The following is a 24,268-nucleotide window of genomic DNA, read 5'->3' on the forward strand; positions in this document are numbered from 1 at the left end:
GGCAGGGACTTACTTGTCTCCATAAGGCATGTGGAAGACACCCCCTCTCAGTTCCTTCTAAATCAATTCTTGGGGCCCTGTCTGTTCCATCACTGAAGTGATCATGTGTATATAATTCATCCTATTTGTAAAACTGTATATAACACTTAGAAAAATTAAAACAAAAAACAGATCAGTGCTCCTTTAATTTGTCCAGGATATATTGAACCAGAAGAGTTCCAAATTGACTGTTTCAGAATAATTACTTTCTATTGCACAGTTGCTTTAAAAGAACCTTAAATTTTGCTGATCCATTCAGAAATTTCCAGTTTACCTTAATGCATGAAATTCATGTATTTTTTTTTCCAAGATCTACTGTCAAAATTTTGTGGCAAATATTTTATTAAACATGTAACAATGGATGGAAATTTTTATTAGGAATAAAATCTTTTTTTTAATTAAAAAGAAAAAAAAAGAAACAATCCACTTTGTATCATCGCCATTATGGCCTCTCTAGCTCTTGCTGCCATCTTTCCTCTTCCAGTTTCCCGCAGTAGCTTCCTCAATGTTCCCTGTTGTCACTTTTGCCCCCGTTAAGTTTATTTTCCTTGTGAAATCTGAGGAATTTTTTTTTAAGGCACAAATCTGTTAATTCCTTTGCAATTCTCTTGCAGTGGCTTCCAACTGGATTTAGAATAAAATATGAACCCCTTACCTCTGTATGTTACCTGACCACTGCTTACCTCCGCAGACCTGCTGCCTGTCACTCTCACCCTCACTCACTAACCCCCAGCCACTCTGGAAAGAGAGAGGAGAGGGGGAGGGAAGGGAGAGGAATAGTCATCTTGGAGACTGTAAGTTATTTCAGCAATCAGTTGACCCTCAGTAAATGAAAAGTTCTTACCATTCATTCAGCACATCAGTTTTGAGTCCCTCTTTATCCCTTCGAACGGCTGGGCTAACAGGGCAAATGAGACAAAGTCTCTGATCCTACATGGCCTGTATTGTAATGGAGAGTAGTCAAATTAAGAATATTTAACAGAATCCAGCATAGGCTAAAAGGCAGCTCTCAGAGACATTAAGAAGATGTTTTGATGGACGGGAGAAACATTTGGATATCCAAAGTGCACATCCTACCAAAAAGACTACGGAAGGGAACTCATGGATTGGTAAACTCTAGTGTATTCCTTCTTTAAAAGTCATACTTTACAGCCATTTGTAGTCATGTTTCCTACTCAGGAGTAGGTAATGATGCTTTTATGTTTGTGGGAAGAAATCATTCGTGAAGACATACTACTACCTTGAAATTATAGAACACCTTCCAAGTCATAAATGGTAACGTTTGAAAGAGAAATTGATTTTGTCTTTGACAACAATAGGCACACCTCTAGAAAAACAGTAATGGGGAAGGTGTTTTAACATCACACCACGAGTCTAGGGACAAATGTGATTAATTATGTGGTCTAACTGTTGACTCCTCCCTAACAAAGATTTCTTCAAAATGAGATGTGCAGAATCTCACTTACACGACTGAAAACATGGGAAACAATCTTCAAGGTAAAAGGTCCAGCATTTTTTTTTTTAAAGAGCCTGGAAGAAAGGGACCCACATGTGAAGAGTAGTCAAGTGGTGATTTCAATTTTTTTCTTTCTGCTTATCTATAGTTTCTATTTTTTCTGTAATGAACATGTATGATTTATATAATTTAAATTAAGTTATTTTAAATGAAGAGAAGATGTTAACTTCTTTCCAATGACTGTATTTTCCAACTCTTTCTTTTGGAAAGGGACCAAAGAAGAGAGTTGTTTGTACCTTAGTGAGATTTGATAAAATTGTTGAGAAACTGAACGTGGTTTCAGGTTCTGCTTCTCCAGTTTCTTGAAGCTCTGGCCTTTTCTCCAATGTCCTGAATGCTTCTTGAATAACAGAATTGTGGTATCTAAACTTCTCCTTGCATTTCATTCAACTGAAGTGCCCTTTGACTCGTATCCTCGTTGGTTGGGTGCCACTCGTGTTGTGGTTCTTTTTTTCCACTTGTGAATGGCCTACACTTTTTAAGAAATTTTGTTTAAAATTTTATTTATGCATTGAGGTAAAAATGTGCGTTGAGTGAAATGCCTAGATCTTAGGTGTACAGATAGATGAGTTGTGACAGATGTATTCACCTATGTAACCAACACCCCAATCAAGTTATGGCGGCCAGCCCAGAGGGTTCACTAGTGCCAACTTTCCAGTCAATCCCCACCCTCCATAAGCAACTGCTCTTTTGATTTCTATCTCCATGGTTTCACTTTGCCTGTTGTTGATCTTCATATAAATGGAATCTTGTTGCGTGAATTCTTTCGTGTCTTGCGTCTGTCGTTCAGCCAAAGGGCCTTGAAATTCCATCATGTTGCCGTGTGTATCAGTAGCTCCCTTTCATTCTTGAGTAGTCTTCCCCTCTATTCCTGAACCACAATTTATTTACCCATTCTTTTGTTGATGGGCTCAATACCATCAACTTTTTTAAAAATATGTTTTTATTTTGTGAAATAGTTCAGAAAAAAGTGAATAGAATTGTATATGATAAATACTCGTGGATACATTCGGCTTTATCATCTAATTATTTGCTTCATGTATTTTTTCTTCAGTATTTTATATTGTGGTAAAAAAAAGCATATAACAAAATATATCATCTTAACCATTTTTAAGTGTACAATGAAGTATATTAACATTGTTGTGCAATACTTTGTCATCTTGCAAAACTGAAACTCTATATTCTTTTATACAACAACTGCCCCCCTTCCTCTCCTTCCAACCCCTGGCAACCACCATGCTATTTTCTAACTCTATGAATTTGACTATTCTAGGTCTCTTATACAAGTGGAACCATACAGTTTTTGTCTTTTTATGAGTGGCTTATTTCACTTGGCATGTTGTCCCCAAGGTACATCCATGTGGTAGCAAGCGAAAGGATTTTCTTCTTTGTTAAGGCTGAATAATGGTGCATTGGATGATTGTACCATATTTTGCTTATCCATTCATCCACTGATGGACCCTTGGGTTGCTTCTGCCTCTTGGCTATCATGAATTATGCTGAGATGAGCATACCTCTTAAGAGAGATATCTCTTTGAGACTCTGCTTTTAATTCTTTCAGATATATATCCAAAATGGGATATATGGTGGTTCTATTTTTAATGTTTTGGAAAACTGCCATCCAATTTCCATAGTGGCTGCGCCATTTTATATCTGCAGCAACAGAGCTTCAAATGTTATTTTGAAAGAGTCAAATATTGTAGTTAGAGTGGAAGTCCTAGGCTTCCTTTGCCTTTCACTCTCTTCTTCCTCCGGCCAGAGAAAGTCACTGTCTCAGATTTGATACTTCTGTTGCCCATGCATGCTTTTATATTGCTTTCTTGACTTTTGGCCTCTTTTACTGTGGATATCTGCTGTCACTCTGATTTTTGTGTTATTCTAGAGATAATGTTTTTTTTTTTTTCCTCTCTCTCTGGTGGTTTCTTTTGAAATTCTGCAATTTTACTACAGGTTGTCTAAGTAGTGGCCAGGTGCAATTGTTTTTAAAATTGCTGATGTTCTAAAATGTTTTAAAATTAATTTTGCTCAATGGTCAGAAAATGCTTTTACTCTGAGGACCCGGGTCTTTCTTCAGTTCTGGAAAATTAGCAATAATTTATCTTCAGATATTGCTTCTTCACTGTTCTCTCCACTCTCTTATTTTGGAATTCCTGTTAAACAAATGTGGGAGCCTTAGAAAGTCTCCCTACTTCAGTTACTTTTTTATCCCTTTGTCTCCCCACCACACTGTGAACATTTCAGTTCTATGTTCCTGTTAACAAATGCACTCTATATTCTGCTGGAGTTTATCCCATTCATTGCATGGTTTGTTTCAGTAACTATATTGTTTATCTCCAAGATTTTTAGTTAGTTTTTTCACATTTACCTATTACTTAATAATTTATACATATTTTTAAAATAGAAGTTATGCTTTATTTCCATGAACATTTTAAGTATGATTAAAGCCTGTCAAAGTCTATAATTAGTTTAATCTAGAGGGAACAAATGTTAAAGTACTTATTTTGCTGGTTATATTTTTCCCCCTATATAATTGGACTCCATGACCCATTTACGTATTTTCTCCTTAAAAAATTGTCTTCATTCTTCAGTTTTCATTTAAAGATAGTAAAACAGAGGGCCATGCTAGCCTCTCTGTGATAATGCCAGAACGTTTAATGATGTTTTAATGATGTAAAATGATTCCTACAAGGATATTGTCTAAATCTTAACACTCACCTAAAATATGGTTTAAGGTTTTTCTGATATTAAAATCATGTATACATTTATAAAAATTCAAATGACTTGAAAGTATTTAAAGCAGAAAACAAAGATTATTTCATATTAATAAAGATCCTGTCAAACATTTTATAAAATAAATATAGAGATTATAGTTAAATGTTTTTAAAATTTTTTAACAAAATAGGCCATTGCATTATAGGCATTTTTCACGTAATGAATTACAGATATCATTGCATAATAATAAATATAATATTATATCTATTTTTGAAAATGGGTTTTCTGGCATTAGTGGGTAGGAATAGGATTCGGTTTATTTGAGCAATCCCCCGTTGCTGGGCATTTAGGTTGTTTCTAGGTCACTGTAATAAACATTGCTAGGAACGTACTTTTAAATATCTAGAATTGTGAGCCTCTTTCAGAATAATATATGCTATCTAAATATTTTTCATTACCCTTGCTTTTTGTTATTGTACTAATACAACATAAAATTTACCAGATTAACTAAGTGTGTACTTAAGTGACATTAAGTCCATTCACACTGTTGTGCAATTATTCTTGCTTTCAACTGAGTGTGAAGCCACAGACTGATTGAAGAAATCTCCTTGTGATGAAATACGTTGCAGACAAGACTCAAGAAATCCTAGGCTTGCTTTAAGTTTTTAAGTGTTTTATATCTCTGCCTTTGATAATGTGGATTGTTGTCAGAGTAATTGGGAAATGTCATATCCATGAGATAACCAAAAAGAAAGACTTAACATTTGTTCGCTACCTGCAAATAGCATAGAAAACTATGAATGAGTTGTTTTAAAAGATGCTGGAAATTTAAGGGTTGAAATATTTTGTTCCACAAATCTGATCAGACTTGTATTTATTTTTCATTTGTTTGAGCAGGATGTTCATTGCCCAGGTTAGTAAGGAAAAGAAGGCAGTTGTTCTGAAACTGACTTAAAGATGATCTGGGATTATTTTCTATGTTAAAAAGCAAGTAGCAATTATTTGGTTTTTCTGGATGTAGGAAAAAGGCTGGATCCAAAAATAAAATAAAATAAATCATCAATAACTCATCCACATGGAGTTGTAACATTTTAGAGTATTTCCTTCCAGTCTTTTTTTCTATGTAAACTCGGAAGATACATTATTTTCTTTATTTGACTTGCTTAGATTATCATTTCACAAAATGTATTCTGAGGAATATTAGTCTTATGTCCTTTGATAAGAAGCTGTTTGTGGTCATCAGTTCAGAAGACTAACTATTTTCTTGATTTAGAAATTTATAATTCTCGTTGGCAAGTTCATAGCTTTTTGGTTAATAAATATCTCTATATTTATTTAACCCACCATTCTCCAGACCAATTTGATCTAAGAATCCTCCTGTTACAATGTTTTAATAGTCTCAGTAGGTGTTGATGATGGTAGAACAGCTGTTGATGATTACATTACTTGCAATCTGCCAATTTTCGTCATTTCTTATTTGCGCCAACAAGCAGAGTAATTGCTTTCTGTGCTGTTGGGATCCCAGTCTCTTCGGTACGTGAGATGCCGTTTCTGCTGGACTGATAGAAAACTAATAGAGGACATGGATTAAGAGCTCAGTTTAGAGGCAGTCTTTAACTCAAATCCCTATGTTTCAGTTTTAATATCTGTAAAAGGAGCTTAATATAAGTATCCACTATCCAAGATGGTGAAGAAATTGACATACATAAAACACTTCACACAGGCTTAGAGATAGTAAGTGCTCAAAAATGTTAGTAACGTGGCTGTAGAATTAATAGCAGTAGTAATAGCAGGCGATTATCAAATTAATAGTAATAATAGCAGCAACAGTACTAGGAGTTGTAGCAGCAGCTGTAGTAATAGTAGTAGCCGTGCTAGTAGTGGTGATGGTAATATTAACAGTGGTACCGGTAAGACTTAGTATATTAGTATAGTGTAATAACATCCTCACACCTTCAGAAGTTACACAATTAATTTACCTTTGAAATTAAACCAAAATCAAATTGATTTAAGAATTTTGAGATGGCTTATAAAACAATTAAATCACAGCAGTAAATCTCTACTTGTAATTCACACGACCCTGGGGTCTGGTAAGAGCCAGACAGGCTGGGTATTTTGACTCATGGGAAGCACTTGCCTCGTAAATTGAAGAGCCCCATCCTGAGGCAATGCAGCCATGGGTCAGGGAAATTTGAGGAGAGAGCTGGGCATTTATTTCACACTCTCAAAATCTTCAGGCAATTTGTAGCCAGTGAGCAGAGTCGTGGTGACCCACATGGAATTGCATAAGAGAATAGCATGCCACAAACAGGACAGACCTGATTTATTTAGTAACATTTGGGAACCGTTTAAAGAAGTTGTGTCCATTTATAGCTAGTGCTTGGGGCTGAAGAAGGAGATGGTTTATCCACAGTCTTCCCTCTCCTGAATGAAGGTGAGATGGAAAAATGAATGGATCCAAGAAAAAAGTGCTTCCTCTTACCATAAGGACTTTCTATAAATGTCTCAAGCTTTAAACATTTCTTTTACATGTGTTTTATGTGCTGTTTTGAAAAGAATAAAATTGAAAAGCCATTTATCTTTGTCTTGAACAATATTTATTAGGTATCAGGCAGAAAAAAAAAGTCACACAATTTATTCGTGGGAGTATATTAATAGCGAATGCTTAATAAGCATTTACCATGGATTATGTTATTTCGTTTCTTCCAACAATCCTATAAAGCAGAGACACTTATCATCCCATGTTTACAGATGAAGTGATGATGCCCAGATTTTGACTTGCCCAGTGTTGGGGAGGAAAAAATTGTCTTGGTGCCTTCCTAGGTTCTCCAGCTGCGGCCCTGTAAATTGGACTGCCAAAAGACAGATTCACGAACCACAAAATAAAAGCCTACAAATTATTACTTAATACAAGGTTTGCATGACACAGGATTCTTCCTAAGGAAATGTAGACCTCAAGAAATGTTAAACTTGAGCATTTGTACACTACGTTTGAGGAAGAGTGGAAAGTTATGGGGAAATGTGATGGGACAGAAGGATATGAGCAAAGGTAGTAAACTAGGGGAAGCTGAGCATGGCCTGCTTGTTTGGACTCATCTTGGTCCCTCTGTCTTCAGACTATGAGGATGCTTCTCCCACACGAGGATCTGATTACCTACTTCCGGGATGGAGAGGGAGGTCAGAGAGAACTTCCTGCAGCTGCTCTTTCTCAAATTCCTTCAGCTGAAAATATGCCCTCTGCCAAGGTGCCATATTTTGGGGTAGCCTGTTCTGAACCTCATCACTGCAGAGTTGCTGAAGGTCTCTGAGCCTGCTGTGTGACATGAGTGGCTTGCAATAGCGCCATGATTCTCATACTCATGTGTACATCAGAATCACCTGGAGAGCTTTCAAAAAATACAGATTCCTGGACCCAAACCCGAGAATACTGATTTAGTCACTTCTGAGGGGTGGAAGTCCCAATGTACTTAGTAAGCCTCTGCCAGACATTCTGATCTGTGATGCCCTATCTGCCTCTAAATGTCAATCGATGCTCCTACAGCTTGTTACTGTCCCTTGGCATCAGGGCTGGATTCTGATGTGAGCAGCTTGCTGACGTGGCAGAAGCAGAACATCATTAAAAGAAAGCACAAGTAAATCATCTGTACGTCCAATGAGGCTAATTGCACCAGCCAAACCCTCCCTGTCAGCATATGGACAAAATGCACGGTGGAAGCAGCTGGCAGAGATGTACCCACTTCTTAAACACATTCAGCAAGATGGAAGTGAGCCGGTGCAGCGCTCCTTACAGAAATTGCTAAGTCTGCGTGATCATCAAAAACATTTGGTCACCGGAATAGAGCTTGAATGTGAAAGCTTTCAAGCAACAATTCAGATCATTTTCTTGGGATAGCTTCATATTTACATGCAAATGGTGTTTTTTTTTTTTTTTTTTTTTTCTTCATACACAATTCCATCTAAAAGCCTGTTGAGTTTCTTTCTGTAAGAGCAACAAGATTTTTTGAAAAACTCTTTGGTGATTGCCTGTTAATATAATGATTTCTATTGTGGAAGTGGTTTATACAATGTATTATATTTTACAGTGGGCTTTGGTTTTCTTTAAGTGTTTGTGTGATTATCCATGAAAATAGGAGACGAGTAATATTTAACATTAATGGAAGGTTTACTCTGTGCCATGCACCATCCTACTTAATTTATATACCTGTATCTGTATTATCAGTGTCTATCTCTACACTTGTTTAGTTCTCTCAATAATTGCATATGATAAATATTACTCTCAGATCTCTTTTATATGATGAGGAATCTGGGCTAAGTAAGTTGCCCAATATCACATAGTTACTAAGGAGTGGAGCTGGCATGTGAATCCAGCAGACTGAGTCCAGATCCTCCACTTTGATATTTAGATCAGTATTTCCCAAAGTATGAATTTTGGAAAGTACTTGCACAGGATATTAATGATTTTTAAAAGAAAAAAGAAAGCATGAATTAACTCAGTAAGTTTGGGGAGTATTGGGCTAAACAAATAGGTTTCTTTTGCACATGATTTTTCAGAATCTCGAAAAGCTCATGTGCTTTAGAAATCTCTAAAAGACAAATGCAGAATATAACATTTCCAAACCTCCGAGGCCAACAGTAAGTTGCCACAATGCATCTGTGTTCTTTACTTTAAAAATGATCGTTCGAGTAAACTGGTAATTCCTTTCTGGGGAATAATTTGGCCATATACATGAAAAGCCTCTGAATCTTGGTGTGTTCAAAATAAACCACTGGGGTGGGGAAGAAAATATTAGAACATCTATTTAAAATTTCTCACATTTAATTTTGTGTGTTTATGTTTTGTTATATAGATGTTACGTAAATGTATATATAAATTCATTTATATTGATAAATATTATAAATACATATTTAAGTGTATATTGTTTGATCATATATTATACATAATTATAAATTATGTATAATTTTAGAATAGTAACATGTATATAAGCTGCAAATAATTTAATAGGTATGTACTGGGGATGGGCTGCACTAATACTGAGGGGCTTACTTAGCCACACATAAGAAAAGCCTTCAATTTCTTCATATGCTTTGACCCAGGAATTTCACTCCTTGGAATGTATTCAGTTTATCCTAAAGAAATAATAACCTTGCATGTGACAAATACTTAACTACAGGGGGTATTTATTGAAGAAACACTTGTACTTGTGAGCATTGAAAACAGTCCAAATATCCAACAACGAGATTGGTTACATTCATTATGGTACTGCCATATAAAGAATCTTAACAGGGAGCTATTGAAAATTATATAGTAGTAGAATACACTAGAGTCTAGGGGAAAAAAATCATGATTTTGTAAAACACAGATGACAAAAGAGTTCCTATGCCTGGAAGAAAGGATTGACTGGAATAACAAATCAAAATGTTAATAGTGGTAGCTCTTGGTGGTGTGAGAAGGGGCAAGTTTTATTTTCTTTATGCTTCCTTGTGTTTTCCTAAGTCTTGTACAGTAAATGTGCATTTTTGAGTAAGCATTATATTCGTAAGTTTCAAAATGTGGTGGGTTATAGAAGAGGGTGCAGTAACAGTCTTTGTGGTCCTGTCTCCCAGACAAGTGCCTTCCTGTCTCCAGCAGCATCCATCGTTATTTTTTTTAACATTTTTTTATTGATTTGTAATCATTTTACAATGTTGTGTGTTATTTCTTTCTGTGTATCTTTCCAAGGATGTGTTGTGTTGATAAAATTTGCATATATACATGTACTCTTTTTACCCTTTATGACATAGACAATAGCATATAATACACACTGTTTTGTAGTTTGCTATATTGAATAAACTGGCACACGTGTCATTTCATCCCTGTGGATTCATTCCTAAGAGTGGAATTGTAGGTCAAAGAAAATGTACATTTGTCATTTGGATAAATATTGCCATCTTGTCCTCTGAAGTTATGAAAAAATCTTTTCATATTTCCTTCCAGTACTTTAATGGTTTGAGTGGTTTTATTTTTTTTTAACATTTTAATTTAGATCCATTTAAATTTTTATCCTGGCTTAATGGGTACTTAATATGGAAAATAAATGATCTGAAATATTAAACTCCTCACTCATAGTGGAAATTCAAGTGCTGGTTGTCTTCATCTGTTTAGATCACAGGATCTAGATGCAAATAAGGACGGCTTGGAAAGGTTCAGCTTACGTGGCGGGTGAGTGACATAGCCAGACCTCTGCTTCGGCTGTATGCGGGTTTATTTGCTTCCAGAGTCTCATGGTAGTGAAGAGGCAAGCCCTGAGAGCTTGATTTCCACCTTCACATGAATTTTCCCGTTCAATAGAATTCAAGTCGCTGTTTGGATTTACCTTCTGAACTATCGTAAGTTGTTTTAATCATTTAAATGAAAAGAAGTGGTCTCCCCTGCAGGAATGGGGTCTCTGTGTATGGGCTGCATGAATTTGTGTAGGACAATGTGAGAGCACATAGGAAGGGAATTAATGTTATTTCTGCAGAGATTCTGCAGACCTGTTACTGACTGGTGAGCCTAAGCAGCTGGACCGAAATGTCAGATGGATTTGCCCAGCTGACTCAAGTTGCCAAAAAGAGAGGCGCATAGTAGCTCCATAAATTGACCCTCTCCAGCCAAGCCCTGCTTAATATAGTTACGGCATGAGCTGAGCTGTAGTCACTCCTAGCAGCTCAGCAAGCACCACTGGGTGCTTTTCTTGGGGGGAAAAGATTGCTCAAGGTGGTGTTGACCTGGGACACCTGTTAAGTGGGGGAAACGTCTTGAGAGCTTTAAAAATATATATATACCTTCTTGATTTCTCCTTTTCTAGCAAGACAGAAAAATATAGGAAAAAAAAATCATGTCAGAACATAGCAGGAATTCAGATCAAGAAGAACTCTTTGATGGGGAGATTGATGAAGATGAAATCTTGGCCAACTTGTCCCCAGAAGAGCTCAAAGAACTACAATCAGAAATGGAAGTCATGGCCCCTGATCCCAGGCTTCCCGCGGGAATGATTCAGAAGGATCAGACTGACAAGCCACCAACAGGAAACTTTGACCATAAATCTCTTGTTGATTATATGTATTGGCAAAAGGCGTCCAGACGCATGCTGGAAGACGAACGTGTTCCTGTCACCTTTGTGCCATCCGAGGTAACCGGGGATTTGTGTACGACAGAGAAATGGCTGCCTGGGCTGGGCTGGCACCTGTCCATGTTGTAACTGTCATTTCTCAAGACTCCTGTGTTTTGTCTTTTTTTTTTTTTTTTTTTTGCTATTTTTAGATTATGGCAGATGGAAACTTTCTAAAACACTTATATTGGTATAATTGGGAGGAAAAAGTGGTCCTTTCTTGTAAATATCTCTTTTAAAAATTGCTATGGCGGTTGTGGTGCAGGAAAGCCTGTACTCTGTAGACATGACGCTTAATGAAGTAACTCATAACCCAGAAGCATTTGTCCTACATGCTTCTTTTTTGGCTCACAGGACCCCTTAAGAGGCTGAAGCAAACTTTGTGTCCTCTCCTTCTGGTACATGCCAAGATATGCAATATTTCACATACAGTCTGAAAGGTGTCACAGTCCCCTGAAGTCCAGCCACACACCCTGCAATGAAACCCAAGTGAAAGAACTGAAAAAAATCCCTCATTACCACAGTGCGTTGGCTAACAGTGATGAATTTTGAAATTGATGTATTAAGGTGTTTTAAAGATAGTGCTTTCTTTAATTACGTTTCTTACATGAAAACTAGAATTGTGGTTCAATCTACGAACTTGTGCATTAGCATAATTTTTAAATGTTTCACTTAAAAATGACTTAGCAAAAAGAAGACAGAGATCCCGGCAGGTAAAGTCTCTTTTAGTTACGCCTCCTGATACAGATAACATTCTTGCCACATTACTATCATGCTGGCTGTAATTTAAGGAAAGCTATAAACTGGTTTCATGGTCAGGAGGGTTTAAACATGTATTGCACTCAAGAAAATAAGTTGCTGGCTTGATCAGTTTAGAGTGTCAGGTACAATTTTTAGACATTTTACAACTAGATTAAAAGCCAATTCTGTATGAACACCAACTTCAGAGTAAAAAAAATAAAAGGGTACTTTGAACACTTTTTCTTCCTTCAGAATACTTGAAACAGCTTGATGGTTGGCTCCCCCTGCTGAGACAGATGAGAAATGCAGTGGTGAGGGCTGTAGGTAGTTAAGGTGTCTGTCAACTGTCAATTCCAACTTGTAATGTGCATAGCAGTAAAATCAAGTTCGTATTTTTTTAATTTTAGGTTTATCTTTTTTATTGAGATAACATTGGTTTATAACACTGTGTAAGTTTCATGTGTACATTATATTTCTACTTCTATATACCCAACAGCATGCTCACCACCAAAAATTTAGTTTCCATCTGCCACCGTACAGTTGATCCCCTTCACCCATTTTGCCCTCCCCAAGATCAAGTTCTTGCTCGGATGAGCCTGTGTGTCAAACTGCTACACCAGCTTTCAGAATGACACCTATGAGGTACACAAACTTTATAGGAAAGTGATAAGCAAATTCTAATAAACATTGATAATAGACTTATTTTCCCTCCCTGAGTAAGTAGTTGTTTCTAAATCTCTGATAATCTTGTCCCCTTTTGTAGCTGGCACTGCCTCCTAGACACTTCCCTTCCAAAGGAACTGGACCAGTAAGCCTGTTTCTGGATCATCCAGGGCAGTTTTCACAGAGCTGAGCAGATAAAATCAAAGTCAAGGGTTTGGGCATATTCCAAAATATCAAACTGCTCTCATTTTCCCCACAATATCTTACATTTTCAGGGAAACTTGTTGTACACATTATATTAGATTGGCAAACATATTAACCATGCAAATCTTGGTTAGGGCAATGAGGAAATGATTGTGTGACCCAGAGCTGTTGAATACAAAGATGCCTTTTCAGCTGTATACGAAACAAAGATTTCAATGAATGGATAGAAACATGCATAAGGTTTTCAAAACAATTTTTAACTGTTTCTGGAATTGAACACCAGCTTCAAAAACAATAGGTCTGAAAACAAAATTAACTAGGTTTCATTTTAATACATGGGATGAGATGAACACAGCCAAAAACATGTGCATTTGTGCATGTGTGTGCCTATAAAACTTTATTTTGATTGTATTTGTTTGCAAAACTAATATGTGTACTTTGTTTAAAAAACCATCAAAAACAGTCTAGAATTATATGATGTAAAAAGTGGAAATCCCCCCATTTCTTCCCTTCATCAGTTATCTTAATGGTTACTTCTCATCCTCAGAGATAACTACTAATTTAGTAAACATTACAACAGTCTTTGTTTCCTATACATTTATTAACTTATGTGTGTGTGTATATATGTATGTGTATAAATACACACATATACAAATGGAATTCTATAAATGCAGCTTACTGGCTTTTTTTCATTTAGTCATAAATCTTTTTATAATCTCCAATAGATACTGCTCTACTTCATATTTGTTCATGGCTATATATTCTAACCCTCCTAAACGTCTCTTTTAGGAAAATACTCAAGCGGTATGTGAAAAAATAGACAAAGGCAATAAAAATGTGTCCCAGTATTTAAAAGAAAAGCTTAATAATGAAATTGCTGCGCTTAGAAGAAAATCAAAGGACAGCAATGATGTTGAAGAAACAAATGATGATGATAATGAAGATAATGAAGATGATGGAGATGAAGAAGATGAGGGAGAAGACAACAGCACAGAGAGTGATGAGAAAACCAAAAGAGAAGAGGAAGGCGAAGTAAAGGAGCAAATCACAAATGGCGAGAACAGCTGCCAACAGGTGACTAATAAAGCATTTGAAGAACAGAAGGACAGACCTGAACCCCAAGAAAAAACTGAGAAAAAAATATCAAAATTAGATCCCAAGAAATTAGCTCTAGATACCAGTTTTTTGAAGGTAAGTGCAAGGCCTTCAGGAAACCAAACGGACCTGGATGGGAGCTTGAGGCGAGTGAGACAAAATGACCCTGACATGAAGGAACTCAACCTGAACAACATTGAAAACATCCCCAGGGAAATGTTACTGGACTTTGTCAACGCGATGAAGAAAAACAAACACATCAAAACCTTCAGCTTAGCAAACGTGGGTGCGGATGAGAGCGTAGCATTCGCCTTGGCCAACATGTTGCGTGAAAATAGGAGTATTACCACTCTCAACATCGAGTCCAATTTCATCACAGGCAAGGGCATCGTGGCCATCATGCGGTGTCTCCAGTTCAATGAGACACTAACCGAACTTCGGTTTCACAATCAAAGGCACATGTTGGGCCACCATGCTGAAATGGAAATATCCAGGCTCTTGAAGGCGAATAACACTCTCTTGAAGATGGGCTACCATTTTGAGCTTCCAGGTCCCAGAATGGTGGTAACCAATCTGCTCACCAGGAATCAGGATAAACAAAGGCAGAGAAGACAAGAAGAGCAAAAACAGCAGCAACTCAAAGAGCAGAGGAGGTTAATAGCCATGTTGGAGAAAGGGTTGGGGCTGCCACCTGGGATGTGGGAGAGGCTGGGAGGACCAATGCCCGACTCTCGGATGCAGGAGTTCCTCCAGCCTCCTCCTCCTTCTCCTCCTCGACCTCCCAACCCCCAAGCGGTCCCCTTCAGTCGGCGAAATGAAGTGGCAAAAAAGCCATTGCAGGCTCCACAGTACAGGACGGACCCCGACTCCTTCCGGGTGGTGCAGCTGAAGAGGATCCAGCGCAAATCCCGGATGCCGGAAGCCAGAGAACCACCCGAGAAAACCAACCTCAAAGACGTGATCAAAACGCTCAAACCGGTGCCGAGAAACAGGCCACCCCCATTGGTGGAAATCACCCCCAGAGATCAGCTCTTGAACGACATTCGTCACAGCAACGTCGCCTACCTGAAACCTGTAAGTAGGAGGAAGGAGACATGGTGAACACACAGCACAATTGACAGCTCCCAACTGGGAGATTCTAATTGTGACTAACTGAGGAAAACCCACCAGCATTACCATAGATCTAAATTGCTGGTCATCCCCAAAGGCATGTCTTTTTAACTTCCGTAACAGTGATACTAACAGCTAACGTGTATTGAGCGCTGATGATGGACCAGATTCACTATGAATTATCGCGTATTATATAGGGTTATATACCTAACCCTGTAAGGTAGGTGTTATTATTCTCACTGTTAAATAAGAAGGAAACTGAGGCTTAGAGACGTGAAATAACATATGCAGGAGGAACAGCTTGGAAGGGGTAGAGCTGACGTTGATGTTCAGTTCTGAGTCCGGGGTCAAGCTTTCATTCACCCCATCCACACAGAGCAGACCAGCAGAGATCCCCGGGGAGCCTGCTGCAGGAAAAAATAAGCATGAGGTCCAAGGGGGCTAGTTGTTTGTGGGCGAGTGCTCCCATTGTGCTTTCAAAACAATTGGTTCTTTTGCAGCAGATGGATGGAGACTACCTGCCATGGCAATCAGACTCTTTTTTTAAGGTGGGCAGACAAATAATGAACCACAGATTTGCATCTCCAGGAATGAACGGAGCCGTCATTCACTGTTATTTCCTTTTCGTATTTCCTGTGATTCGCAATTACTGCTGCTGTTAGAGGAACATCTTGTATTCCTTGCAGCTTAAGTTATACAAATGCATTTTTGTATGGTCATCACTGTGACGGCATTGATAGAGGCTGAAAGGTGTGTGTCTGGAGGCCACGGTTGATAATTAACTGTGTTATTTTTAAATCTAGTGTGGAATTTAGCCAAGGTATTACGTTGGCAAGAGAGTATATTATTTCATCGTATAGAGTCATAGTTTTTTCAAGATGTTTTAAACACATTCCTATGTAAGCTTGTTTTTCTGCTTTTAAGAGCTTTATATTCTAAAATAATATAACTTACTTATTCACATGTATACATATGGATGTCCCGTTTTCCCATCTCCTAGTAATACAGAATTGACAATATTCCATCCTCCTACATCGAAGATGACTTCCAGCCCTTTCAACTGTGATTTAAAGGGACTCTGATTCTTCCTGGGGCAGGGGCCGGGGTGAGAGCTCTAGAGGTCACATGAGATCAGGCGAGGGTTCTTTGCCCGCCCTTGGGCACAACATCAAGACCTTCTGCACCTGCTCCTCTCCCGGCAGTCAGACCTCTGTAGGGAGTGGATCAGGGTGTTGTTTTGAAAGAAGCTGGCTCTCTCACTCAGTAACCTGTCACCAAAGCAAACGCAGAGTCAGAAAATAACATGAGTCTGAAAGGAATAAAAAGCCGTCTTTCAAAAATCTGCCTTAAAGACTGCATGTGGATTCAGCATAGAAGAGAGAATGAAGTTGAAGTGGTCATCTGACCCAAGACCCTGCCTCCTAAGGGAATGTTCTACTGAGCAAATCTGCTTTCCCTGGGATCTGCTGCTTTTCATCCATCCACTTACTCATCACTGCAATAAACACTTGTGTAGCGTTGCCACGTGTCGGGCACTATCAGAGGGTCAGGGATACAGCGGTGAACAAGACAGGTATAGTCTTAAGTTCATGGAGCTTACAGTGTTGGTTTTAGAGTTTTCATGGTCAAGACAGTGCTTTTTAGTTAACTGAGAACACCTGCTTTGAGTCCAGATTCTAGAGCAAAAGACTTTAAAATAAATTCATGATGATAATGACCAAAATGACACACCCTAGGTAGTACTACATTTTCTATTTTCAGTCAGCTCTAAAGCGCTATCAGTTTTGTGTTTTGTTTTTAACGTCCCCTAAGAATAACAGGCTGCAGGTAAACTCTGACGTGGGTTGTGGATGGTGGTCTTGCATGTCAGCCTCTGCTTTGAAATGTCTTTGATCTATTCCAAGGGGCTGGTGTTTTCTCCTGCTGTCAGTTGCCTGGCTTGGCCTGCAATAGGCACCTCTTTGCATGTATCTCACATACAGAATGTTACACAACTTCATCTGCGTGGTCCTGTAAAATGCTCTGCAAGGAAAATGTGAAAATGCATCGTCGTGCTGACAAAAATGTCACTGCACTAATGTCAGTTTGCTCCCTACTGCCATGTCTTGGCACCTCACTGCGTACATAATGAATGTCTGCTTTAATGCCGAATCAGAGTGTAATCTTTGAAAAGGCATTTTTAAAATCTTTTTTATTTTGAAATCATTTGAGACGTGCGGAAGTTCAAAAGAGTATGGAGGATCTTTAAACACCCATCACATTCTGTCACATTTGCTCTGTCATTCTTTAAAGGGTATTTTAAATGACAGTACGTCTGCACGTGTGTGGGTCCAACAGGACACCGAGCTCAACGGAAAGTCTTAACAATGTGAAAAGCTACAATGTGTTCATGCTCACACCTGCAGCCGGCTGTTGTAAAACCTTGATGACTGTAGGATACTTTCTGATTTGGGACCATGGAAACATCAAAAAAAATGCACGTCTTAGACTCGTAAAATACTGTGAACACCATCAGTGGTGATATCACAAGATCCCAGCAGAAAGGGCTACTTTTAGCCAGTCAGCTGTCACTTTAGCGAAGTAAAACTAAAGATTTATTGAGACTTTCCCCCCACTTGTGTTTTGGAGGACAGAGATGCTCTCCAAATCCCTGGATTTTCAAACATGAAGTTAAAATTAAAACCCAATTTGGAAATCTTTTAATTTTTTTTTTTACTCATGCTCCTACCTAAAACATTGAATGTCCATAAACAGCCTTAGAAATTATTTATTCTTAGAAAACTTAAAAAGGAAAAAAGGTTCTTTTTTTTTCTTTTTCCTCTCATGGACTTGGAAATCATACTTCTGTATTTTCTAGAGCATAGCTTATTAAGTAGTCAGTTTATATTTTAAATTTTTACTTTTTTATTTTCATGTTTATTCTCTCCACCTCCCATGCTTCTGGCTTGGGACCCCTGAAATGAAGCTTCTGGCAAAGTATGAAGGAAAGTCTGTGTACTTACTTGGCTCAAAAGCTCCCTCCTCCAAGAAGCTGCACATTTAATTCATTGTGAGAGAGAGGTGTACTGTGGACCAGATATTGAAAGCTAGTGGATTATAAGCCCTCGATCTGCAGGCCTATTTTGTGTGGCTTGAGTATTATTGTACAAGTTATAAAATATCACATAATAACATCCAGATACCTGGCGGCACTTGAAACATCAGATCCAGCTGGCATTTGCGTAGCACAAATCAGTGGCGTCGGTGTGTTGGCTCCTCCCTTAGGATAGATGATGGACCGTCCATTTTTCCTGTCTCCACCATGCCCTACTGCCTAATACCTGGCCTTTCTCACTCATTTACATTACTTAGTTGACTCCTATAGAATTTTGTAGTTTGTTTTGTTGCTTTTATTGTTTTTAGCTGTGTTTTAAGTCTTTGTCTTATCCAGCAAACTGAATTTATTAGGGGATCGCTGATTCATTTCCCTGTGAGTTGATAGAAACTCTGAGTCAATGTGATGCCAGCCCAAGATAAACACATTAGGTTTGTGCAGGTTGATCCATGCCCAGTAAATGTATGATTTCCTTTCCTCTTTAAAAAAGTTTCATGGTCCACTCACTGCCTACCATCCCAGAGGAGTATTTGTACTTTTCACTGAGATAAAAATCTCATCTGCAGCAAGTGTATGATTCCCTGAGGCCAACTGCATTTCTGTCATAGGCAACCACTGGTGCCAATCAAACAAAATAACTATTTTTTTTTAACATATCCAATATATACGTATCTTTTTAAATGGCTCCAATATGGCTCCTTATCACAAAAGGCACCAAACCATCCGTAGTGAATACTCTTCTGTATATTTCCATTACCCCTCATTTGTGCCTCTGTTCCGGCATCTCCCACCTTGTGTCTCAAGTTGACAGCCCTTAGGGACACAGTGTAGGTCTCCTAGTGGATTCTGAGATCCTCAAGGCAGGTCTTCCTCGTCTCTATCCTGGACATCCATTGAGGTGTTGACCCAGAGCAGGAGCTGAACTCGAGTGTGCCGAATTAAACAACCCATGCTGGAGTGGATTTTCCCATCCTGCCCCATCTCTCCCAGTCTGTGTGAGTGTAGGTGTGTTTGTGCACTGTGTAATGCTATACACACACACCCTTTAAAAAAAAAAAACTAATTTTGACCAACAAGCGAAGGGGGAACAGGGCCCCCTAACAATACTGCAAGTTGATTCTTGTTTAAGTTTTGTATTTTTATAACATCAATTCTAGCTGTCTTTTCCTTTATGGTTTCTCTTTTATGTCTGCTTACAAATGGCTTTTTTGAAGCTTTTAAAAAATATTTGTCTATCTTTCTTGCTGCTTTTATAGTTTTTGCTTTTTAAAAAAATATTGTGTGTTATAGATGAAGTAAAGGATTTGATTTTGAAATTAGTAGAAAACAAGAAGCCCGCTTTTTCTGTTTCTTTGCCAAATAGCCAACCAGTGATCATTTAGTGACTCTTGTTGTTTTTCCCAGTGATCTGAACTGCCACTTTGGTCATGTTTTAAATACATCATTGTATCTCTAGCTTTACTATGTTGGGGCATTGCCATGTTTTGCTTTTTAAAGTATTTTTATTAATTTGGAACCCTTCCATGTATACAAACATACATCAGGAATAACATACTGTAAAAATATTTTTTTCTACTCAACAATACAAAGAACACAGTTTTGACTGTTTTTGCAGCATTGCCGTTATTTTAAATAACTGGCATTATATAGTTGGCTGATTGGGGTTCTTCACTGCTGATTGTTTCCCATGGGTGAGCCCTAGCAAATTGCAGTCACGGCCCCCCGCCCTCCTGAAAGTTTGGCACTAGGTGGGGAGAGAGAATCACAGGGAAGACCATCTCGTTTGAAGCTTGTGCAGGCCACAGCAATGCATCAAAGATTCTCTTCAATGGGCAGGATGTTGAGAAACCTTTTTAGCCTAAGGTTATAGTCAGAGAACTGGCTAAAGGGGGCTCATAGCAGATGGCCAGAATGGTTCATCACATTAACACTGGGCATGGGCAATAGAAGGAGAGACATTATTAGTCCTTATTATACAAACTCTGAGTGTCCTTTGGACTTCGTCAGCGTTCTCTGAAAGTACATCCGTGATGGATGAGTCATCCTCCTAAGATACAACACCACTTTAAACCCGTAAAGAACTTGCCTTATTTTTAAGTTGTTCCCATTCAACACAGCTCAAAGTTGATTTGCAGTCAGACTTACGCTACTCTTTTGTTATTTTTTGCTCTTGGGGTTTCCTCAAATAATATTTTAAAACTTAAGTGAGTATCATATTAGGGACGTGCTTCAAAGAGGAAAGACCAGTTTTTAAAAGAACATCTATATTCTTACGGTGGTATTTGTTTGGTGGTTGAGGCATGAGTATTGAAATCAGGCAGATCTGGGTTCACATCCTGCTCTGCCACTTCCTAGCGCTGTGACCTGAAGCAGGTTGCTTATTCTTTCTGAGACTGTTTCCTCTTAACAAGGTGTTTGGAAGATGAAATGATAAAGTGCTGTAAAAATAAGTGTTAAAAAAAGATTATACTGAAGATCCCAACCAGTGAAATAAGCTAAATAAAATAAAGGGCATAAATATTGGGGGAAAAAAAGTGTCAACACTGATTAGTAACTTGTATTACTTAATCCTTATGGGAGCCTTGTGAATAAGATACCGTTACGGTTGTTTCATAGCTGAGGAAATTGATGCCCAACACCATGCAACCAGTAAGTGCTCATTCCCGGCTTTGAACCAGGCAGACGCCAGCACCTGCCCTCTTGTTTGTATAATAAAGCTTCATCATGTGCTCAGAGCCCATGGCTGTCCCTGTCATCCGTAAATGCCCAATTCATGATGGCTGTGGTTGTTAGTGTTGTTTTATCATTATTTAGGGGGCAGCTCTCTGGCTAGAATTTCTAATCCATTTTATACCCTTTGAGGCATGTAAATTTTGTCATTTTTGCTGTAAAACGCTTGAATATCTAGGATTAATTTTTCTCCTTTTTTTCCCCAATGCTTAAATCGCAGGTGCCACTGCCAAAAGAACTGGCATGAGAGGCAACAGAATAATCTCGAAGAACAAGGAAGTGATTTAATTAAATGACTCTCAGACTAGAGCCTGGAGACTATTTGAGCAGCATACTTCTGGATCTGGGTGGTGGAACTGGGAACAATGCTAACATCTGACAGGAGTATTTTGTAAAAGGCAGAGTGCTTGGCTCCTGACAAAATAGGGGCTGAAAAGGCAGGGGGAAGGAGAAAAAAATACCAATCTTCAGGGCAACATTTTCTACTTCCCATCAGTTTGAGTGACTTAGGTGAACTTGAGAGTCTTCCAGTAGAAGGTAAAAAAATTTTTTTTTTCTTCATCAACATTGGCTTTACTATTACTTTCTTCTGGTAAATAACAATAAATACTATAGAAGTGTTAACTATTGTATTTCCATTGTTCTCTCCTTCCATCTACTCTGCTGTAATTGATCACACAGGATCTTAAAGGGAGCAGAACATGTTTCACTGTGTAAATGTGAAGGGTGATTTGAACTCCAGGCCCTTCGGATGCTTTGAAATGGAAAAATTGTTCATTAACTCTTCTCTGGAGAATCAGTTGCAATTTCCAGTTTCCAGCCCTGCCGAGCTTTCTGTTTTGGCCATTCCCCTGCTGTGTCGGGAAATATATTTCTGATAGGGGTATCTGTGAAGAGCAGGACACTTAAGTCACAGGATGTGGCGAAAACAGTGTTTCCCGAAAAAGCAAGGGGGAAAACAAACCCTGCAGATACATGAAAGCATCCCTGTTTCCATACGTACAGAGACAATGGGCGATAGCATGCTAGTTTTGTTAAAAAAAAAAAAAAAGAAGAAAAAACCAAAATTTATGAGTAATTATTTATTGAGAAGCTTTTGGTTTTAGCTGAGTACATGTATTTTTTAAAAGTTTAATCTGTAATGATCGTGATCTTATTCTTCTCAAAAAATCTTCTAAAGGAAACTTGCTATAGGATTAAATCTAAGTTCCTTATCCTATCATTGAAGGCCCTCCATTGCCTGGTCTCCATTTAGTAACTCAGCCTTATTTGCTGTGAATTCTCTGTACTATTTTTAATAAAACATCCTCATGCCTTTGCTCTCATTAACCCTCCTAGAGAATGCCCTGAGAGACTCCACTGAAGTCTTCCAGACAACTCCAGCCCCGGTGTCCTTTCTACCTTCCGAGTTCCCAGGGCCTTTAATTACGTGAGCTAGTCACTGGGTGCAGAGAATCTGAAATTTTGTACAGAAGTGGCATGAGCCCTAGAAGTCAGGAAATGACACTTTGTTGCCTTTTCTTTCTTCCATACCTGAGCAAATAATTGGCACCTACCTTCCTTCCTTCTCCTTTTATATAATCAAAGGTGGTACATCACAGGCAAAGCAGGCTAGGAGAGAATGGATTTAATGGGGACAAACTTAATAACGTTATTTGGAAGGACAAGCCATGGGGAAGAAGTATGGTGTTTCTATTTTTTAAAGATAATTCAGTGGGTACAAAAGTATCCAAATTTAAATAGTTAATAGTCTTCAATCAAGTAAGTAATTTTAGATAGCCAGAGACTGAGAGTTTGGTGTTCCCCTACGTGACTATTTCTATAAAACATCCTTGGATACAAAGCCAGTTTTAAAAGGGCTGCAATAAATAAAATGTCTTAAGTATCTGTCATATTCTACATTTCAGAGCCTGAATTCTGATGGGACAAAGGACTGTACATGTGTTTAAAAGCTTACTGTATATTAGTAGTTGAAGTTCTAGAAAACCCTATGCATTTGCTTACTCAGCAAAGTACTGATAGATAAGTCAGGAATTTCAAAAAACATTAATAGTCCTCAAAGAAGACTTTAATTTTAGATGTGCAAAAAGAAAAGATGATTCAAGTTCTTATTTACCGCCTCAAAACACAGGTTTTGTCAAGTGACAAGTGAAGTCACTCACATTATGCTTTTTTCTATTCATCCACACCCAGCCTAAAAATCTTAGTTGAAAATTTTACCTTGTTTTTAAAATGAAATCATTTATAGCATTTCCATGCTAGATTTTCTATTATAATCCTTCCAGAATTGACCCTGAGCCATTAGTAATTATAATGAGTATATATTTTTAATGTGCCTTGTCACTTTCTCCAAATTTATTGCGGTTAGTCTGCAGAATTCACCACGTAGAAAATGAGTCTAAAATATGTATAAACCCTTGTCAGGTTTAAAAAAAGGATCCCATTAGAATTCAATTTTATTCTAGCTGGAAATTAATAAAGTAAGAACGTTTTATCAAACAGTATTTGAAACACAAGCTGAGTGTTTTGGGCTGTACAGAACATCCTTATTGTTTATAAGGTTGTCACTGAGTTTCTCAGACATTTAATAGAGACCTATAGTAAATAAAGTCTCACCCCTCAAAAAAAAAACTTTGATAAATTTTATTCTTCATATGTGGGGAAGGGTACATGTTCTAGACCATGTGCGTGAAGTCATGGTGATGTCACTGTGCTAGAGATGAACGCTGCAGGTTGGCTGAGAAATGAAAATGCAAGAAAAACCAGGAGCGGTACAGGCATTGCTTCTAATTCCAGGACACAGAGTCTCTTCAGTAATAAGTACTGTTCCAACTGTCTTCATAATTCAGTGCTAGGGAAGCCTAACTATTTTCTATTCATCTATGAAATCACTCAATTGGCAAGCAAAACATTTTGTATAATCTATTCCTAAATACATGGGAAGTCAAAGGAAGAAAATAACAGAAAATATAAACTCATTGCTACCTTAATTCTAATGTCTGTCTATAAAAACACATAGTTGTGCCAAGTGCTGTCTAAAATTTGTATGAACTGCAGAAGCCGGTGATCATTCCCATTTTCATTCCCATTTATAAAAGTCTTTATGCTTGGTCATCTAAAGATGCTTTTCAGATTTTAAAAGATCAGCTGTGACTGTCTTCCTTGTGCCCACTAGGGAATTAATAAAATGCACATTCATTTGCTTCTTTCTAAATGTTCCAGTTAAAAAACTAA

At 38.0% G+C, this 24,268-nt stretch overlaps 1 protein-coding gene across 2 annotated transcripts in view; it reads left to right on the plus strand.

Annotated features, from left to right (window-relative positions):
* LMOD3 (leiomodin 3) overlaps nucleotides 1-21,663 on the plus strand; it is a 37,289-nt gene extending 15,626 nt beyond the window's left edge. The window contains exons 2-5 of one of the 2 annotated variants that reach the window (XM_032458105.1): nucleotides 10,410-10,466; nucleotides 11,095-11,418; nucleotides 13,795-15,174; nucleotides 21,255-21,658. In XM_032458105.1, the coding sequence (XP_032313996.1) occupies nucleotides 11,125-11,418; nucleotides 13,795-15,174; nucleotides 21,255-21,281 (1,701 nt within the window). In that variant the 5' untranslated portion in view covers nucleotides 10,410-10,466; nucleotides 11,095-11,124 and the 3' untranslated portion in view covers nucleotides 21,282-21,658. The other variant, XM_032458104.1, reaches the window with a different exon arrangement.
* The last annotated feature ends 2,605 nt before the right edge of the window (nucleotides 21,664-24,268 follow it).

The sequence above is a fragment of the Camelus ferus genome, chromosome 17 (assembly GCF_009834535.1).
Source record: "Camelus ferus isolate YT-003-E chromosome 17, BCGSAC_Cfer_1.0, whole genome shotgun sequence".
Taxonomy (NCBI): Eukaryota; Metazoa; Chordata; class Mammalia; order Artiodactyla; family Camelidae; genus Camelus; species Camelus ferus.